Source organism: Cebus imitator, unplaced genomic scaffold (assembly GCF_001604975.1).
Source record: "Cebus imitator isolate Cc_AM_T3 unplaced genomic scaffold, Cebus_imitator-1.0 Scaffold299, whole genome shotgun sequence".
Classification (NCBI taxonomy): Eukaryota; Metazoa; Chordata; class Mammalia; order Primates; family Cebidae; genus Cebus; species Cebus imitator.
The window spans coordinates 1,051,937-1,057,112 of NW_016107614.1; the positions used below are offsets into that span (position 1 = coordinate 1,051,937).

The 5,176-nt window shown below is 44.3% G+C and overlaps 1 protein-coding gene across 31 annotated transcripts in view; it reads right to left on the reverse strand.

Moving 5' to 3' along the window:
* The window catches only part of ZFYVE27 (zinc finger FYVE-type containing 27), a 25,423-nt gene that overhangs the window by 18,794 nt on the left and 1,453 nt on the right, over window positions 1-5,176 (reverse strand). For 14 of the 31 annotated variants that reach the window (XR_001817607.2, XR_005196059.1, XM_017502751.2 and 11 more), the window contains exon 2: window positions 4,453-4,650. The exons of 5 other annotated variants lie outside the window; for them this stretch is intronic. Coding sequence is in view for 18 of the 26 variants with exons in the window: in XM_017502751.2 (XP_017358240.1) it covers window positions 4,453-4,650 (198 nt within the window). In the remaining 8 variants the exon portion in view is untranslated. The remainder of the gene's footprint in view (window positions 1-4,452; window positions 4,651-5,176) is intronic. 12 more of the 31 variants (XR_005196057.1, XR_005196058.1, XM_017502740.2 and 9 more) reach the window with 1 other exon arrangement.

The window sequence follows — 5,176 nt, forward strand, 5'->3', positions numbered from 1 at the left end:
ACCTCGGCCTTCCAAAGTGCTGGGATTACAGGGGTAAGCTACTGTACCAGGGCTAAGTATATTTTCTTGTGCTCTAATTGGAGTATTTCAGAGTTACTGAATGAGGTTAACTAATTTATGTGGGGTTTTTACTTTTCCTTTTTTACTACTTTAAGTTCTGGGATACACATGTAGGACGTTCAGGTTTGTTACATAGGTATACACGTGCCATGGTGGTTTGCTGCAACCATCAACCCATCATCTACATTAGGTATTTCTCCTAATGCTATCCCTCCCCTAGCCTCCCATCCCCCGACAGGCCCTGGTCTATGATAGTCCCCTTCCTGTGTCCATGTGTTCTCATTGTTCAACTCCCACCTATGAGTGAGAACATGTGGTGTTTGGTTTTCTGTTCCTGTGTTAGTCTGCTGAGAATGATGGTTTCTAGCTTCATCCATGTCCCTGCAAAGAACATGAACTCATCCTTGTTTATGGCTGCATAGTATTCCATGGTATATATGGTACCGCATTTTCTCTATCCAGTCTATCGTTGATGGGCATTTGGGTTGGTTCCAAGTCTTTGCTTTTGTGAATAGTGCTGCAATAAACATGTGTGATGTGTCTTTACAGTAGACTGACTTATAATCCTTTGGGTACCCACTTATACTCAGTAATGGGATTGCTGGGTCAAATGGTATTTCTGGTTCTAGATCCTTGGGGAATCACCACACTGTCTTCCACAATGGTTGAGCTAATTTACACTCCCACCAACAGTGTAAAGGGGCTTTTACTTTTTAATAAAATTTATGAGTAAGGGAATGAAATGACATCTCTGCCTTGCTCCTGAAATTCAACACACTCCATCTGTACCACCCTAATTAGGCCTCAGAACCTCTAGTGGCAGCTACCAGGGTAAAACGAAATAAAAGCCAATCCCATCTAGGAAATAAATACATCACACCACTACTGAAGTCACTTTCATTTTAAAACCTCTTCCCTTCTATCAAATGTCTTTACTGACACTTTGGTCCCAGGAGACCTACATAGTAGAGTAGCTGATCCCAGGAGTCTGTTAACAATTTACTGCAGCTCTAGGCTTCCAACCTAATAGCCAGAGGCCAAGATTAGGTCCCTCTTCAAAGTCAAATCCTCTTTACCAAGAAAAGAACAATCAAAAGCACAAACTAATCTGACAGCCACTTTCACAGACCAGTGCTCCCTCTCGGAGCAGCACAGAAACCACAGGCTCCTGAGGGCTTTCAGGTCCAATGCTCTTCCTGCATCCAGCTTTAACCAATCCTACCACATCCTCCAATTTCTAATTCCATAAAATGGAAAAAACCTAACATATTAGTGCGCTAATAAGCACTACAGACCAATAGAGGGAAAGGAGAAGGGCAGGGCGGGATATGCTTCACTTTCGTACTTTGCCACAAAAGGGCAATACACACACATACAAAGAATGTCCCAGGGAGCACAGGCTCTCTCCTAAGGAAAACCAAACTTCACAACATGCTGAGATTATAAAAGCCCCTCCTCATACTATCTCGCTACCCCTTGTGCCAAGAGCACAGTGATCTTACAGTAGAGACCACAGCTCTGTAACACTGACTAGCTCACCTCTACGAATACTGACATAAACTAGGTGAACAAGAAAAATGTAAGGCCTTGGCCAGAGAACTAGTAACAAACCATCCACTATTTCCAGACTGATGCCAGACTCAATGGTATCCTTGGAAGTTAACCTAACTCCACTGACCCTGCTTCCTACCAGTCTCTCTCGGGTGTTTTAGAGGGTTGAGGGTCTTTCTGAGAATCTGATGAAAACAAGTAGCTTTTCCCTAGAAATATACACATGTGCAGACACACAATTTTACATGCAGTTTCAGGGGATTCACTGATCCCTAAAAGCCACCCATAGGCTCCAAGTTAAAAACCTCTGCTCTTTAGGACAGTCAGGTTTTTATGTGACTCCTGATGCAATGCAGTATCAGGGACACAACATCTACCTTTGCAAAAAAAAAAAAAAAAAAAAAAAAAAAAAAAATCAAGATGAAAGTAGGGTGCAGCATTCACTTAGCAATCACACCTTAAGTGAGCTGGAACAGACAGAAGCAAACACAGAAACAGCCACTGCCACCACCAAATGGCAATGCAGAAGCCCCCAAAGAGGGAAGAAGGAAGACCGGAGACTCAAGTTGCTGAGAACAAGCAAATGCTGCTAGTCCCGTCCCTGATAAAGGACATTTAGTAGGGAAAGAGGAGCACAGATGCAACAATGAAGCCACGACACCCAAATTCTAAAGACAGTGTCAGTATATAAGGTGAGCCATCAGAGGAGAGACAAATATCGTAAAAATAAACAGGCCAATTGCTGGCAAGCAAAGCACTGAATGCATTTTTTTTTCCTTGTTCTTTTGAGACAAAGTCTCACTCTTGTCGCCCAGGCTAGAGTGCACTAGCACAATCTTGGCTCACTACAACCTCAGCCTCCCGGGTTCAAGCGATTCTCCTGCCTCAGCCTCCCTAGTAGCTGGGATTAAAGGTGTCCATCACCATGCCTGGCTAATTTTTGTGTNAAAAAAAAAAAAAAAACTTTTCTAACTTGAATCGAATCCAACCTTTTTTTTGGAGATAGAGTCTCACTCTGTCACCAGGCTGGAGTACAGTGGCACGATCTCAGCTCACTGCAACCTCCGCCTCCCAAGTTCAAACGATTCTGCTGCCTCAGCCTCCTGAGTAGCTAGAACTAACTACAGGCACACGCCACCACACCCAGCTAATTTTTGTATTTTCAGTAGAGATGGGGTTTCACCATGTTGGCCAGGATGGTCTCAATCTCTTGACCTTGTGATCCACCTCCCTCAGCCTCCCAAACTGCTGGGATTACAGGCATGAGCCACCACGCCCAGCCAGAATGTAACCTTTAAATCTAACTTCTAGTCCGCACCACAAGAAAGAAACCAGACAAATCTCGGTAGTAAATTCTCCAGGATAGTCAGTTCAGGCTCAGTCTCTTCAGCAAGTTGATGTCATGAGAGAGATTGTTTTAGACTGAAAAAGACTTAAAAGACACAATAACTACAAACAATGCACAGTCCTGGACTGAAATGTGAATTAGCCAAACAGATTGTACAACTGAGGAAATGGAATATGAACTGAGTATAGGATGATATCAAGGAGTTATTAATTTTGTTAGGTATGATATTGAATTTTGAAAGAAATGTCCTTATTTAGAGACAAAAATTGACATATCTAGAGAGTAGAATGCCATCTACATAATTTAAAATAATTTTAACATAATAAAATGAGCCAAAAGAAAAAAAGAAAATTATAGAGAATGAAAATCAAAGCAGGATAGGAGGGAAAAAAAATTAATATCCATAATCTCAATAAATTAGTGAAAATGGGCTGGGCACAGAGGCTCACACCTGTAATCCCAGCACTTTGGGAGGCTGAGGCAGGAGAATCGCTTGAGTCCAGCAGTTCAAGACCAGCCTGGGCAACACAGTAAGACCCTATCTCTACAATATTTTTTGTTTTCTAATTAGCCAGGCATGGCAGCTGAGGTAGGAAGATCGCTTGAGCTGAGAAGGTTGAGGCTACAGTGAGCCATGATCACACCACTGCATTCCAGCCTGCACAACAGAACAAGATCCTGTCTCAAAAAAACAAGCAAACAAACACACACACACACACACACACACACAAAGATCCTGTCTCAAAAAAAAAAAAAAAAAAGTGAAAATGGTATCTGCTTATTCATAGGTTTTTGTATTTCTTTAACTTTTGTTCAAAATTATATCCTAATTTTTAATATTAATTATGCTAATATTGGGAGCAACGGAAAACATTAAGATTGCTCCACGCTATAGAAAGCCTAATGTTCAGCCGGGCGCGGTGGCTCACGCCTGTAATCCCAGCACTTTGGGAGGCCGAGGCGGGTGGATCACGAGGTCAAGAGATCGAGACCATCCTGGTCAACACGGTGAAACCCCGTCTCTACTAAAACTACAAAAAATTAGCTGGGTATGGTGGCGCATGCCTGTAATCTCAGCTACTCAGGAGGCTGAGGCAGGAGAATTGCCTGAACCCAGGAGGCGGAGGTTGCGGTGAGCCGAGATCGTGCCATTGCACTCCAGCCTGGGTAACAAGAGCGAAACTCCGTCTCCAAAAAAAAAAAAAAAAAGCCTAATGTTCAATGCTATCTAGCAGTCCTAAGGAAGGAGTTTATTCAGTCACAAAGAAGAACCTTGCTGAAAGGCAGGATCACTCCCAATGTCTGCTTTTCCCAGGCTGGGCCTAAGACACAGGGTAGGCCTGGATAAATCCAGAGGCAGAACAGACCTCCCAAAACTGCTCCTCATTAGGGCAAAAAGGACAGCCAGACACTGCCTAAATGGTCAATGTTAGTTACTACAGAGCAGGAAGGCTGAAGGCACAGCAGACCAGAGCAACTCCACAAGTCTGTACCTGAGCAAGTATCGAACACCATCACCTGCATCCTTCAGGGGTTCCAGGTAGATCTCCAGCCTCTTGTAGGAGAGAACCAAGTTGAAAAGATCAAATGCTGTGGACTTGGTAGGAAAAGGTGGAGACTCCAGGGGAGCCTCGGGCATCACGCTGGGGCTCATCTCCGGCCCACACCCCTCACGTTCTGATGTCTGCATCCTGTAACCATAATAATTCCCAACATTTGCACTGCACATATAATCCCCAAGACACTTCTACCTACTGCTTCATGTGGTGCCCACAGAAAACCTGTGAGCAAGGCAAAGTGAATTATTCAGATCTAAAATCCTGTTCTTTGGACTCTCCATCCAATGCTCTTTTCCCACAGACGCATCAAAACTAAAAGTTAGTCGGGCACGGTGGCTCACGCCTATAATCCCAGCACTTTGGGAGGCCGAGGAAGGTGGATCATGAGGTTAAGAGATCTAGACCACCCTGGCCAACATGGTGAAACCTCGTCTCTACTAAAAATACCAAAAAAATTAGCTGGGCTTGTTGGCGCGTGCCTATAATCCCAGCTACTCGGGAGGCTGAAGCAGGGGAATCGCTTGAATCAGGGAGTCGGAGGTTGCAGTGAGCCGAGATCACGCCACTGCACTCCAGCCTGGTGACGCAGCGAGACTCCGTCTCAAAAAAAAAAAAAGGCCGGGCGCGGTGGCTCAAGCCTGTAATCCCAGCACTTTGG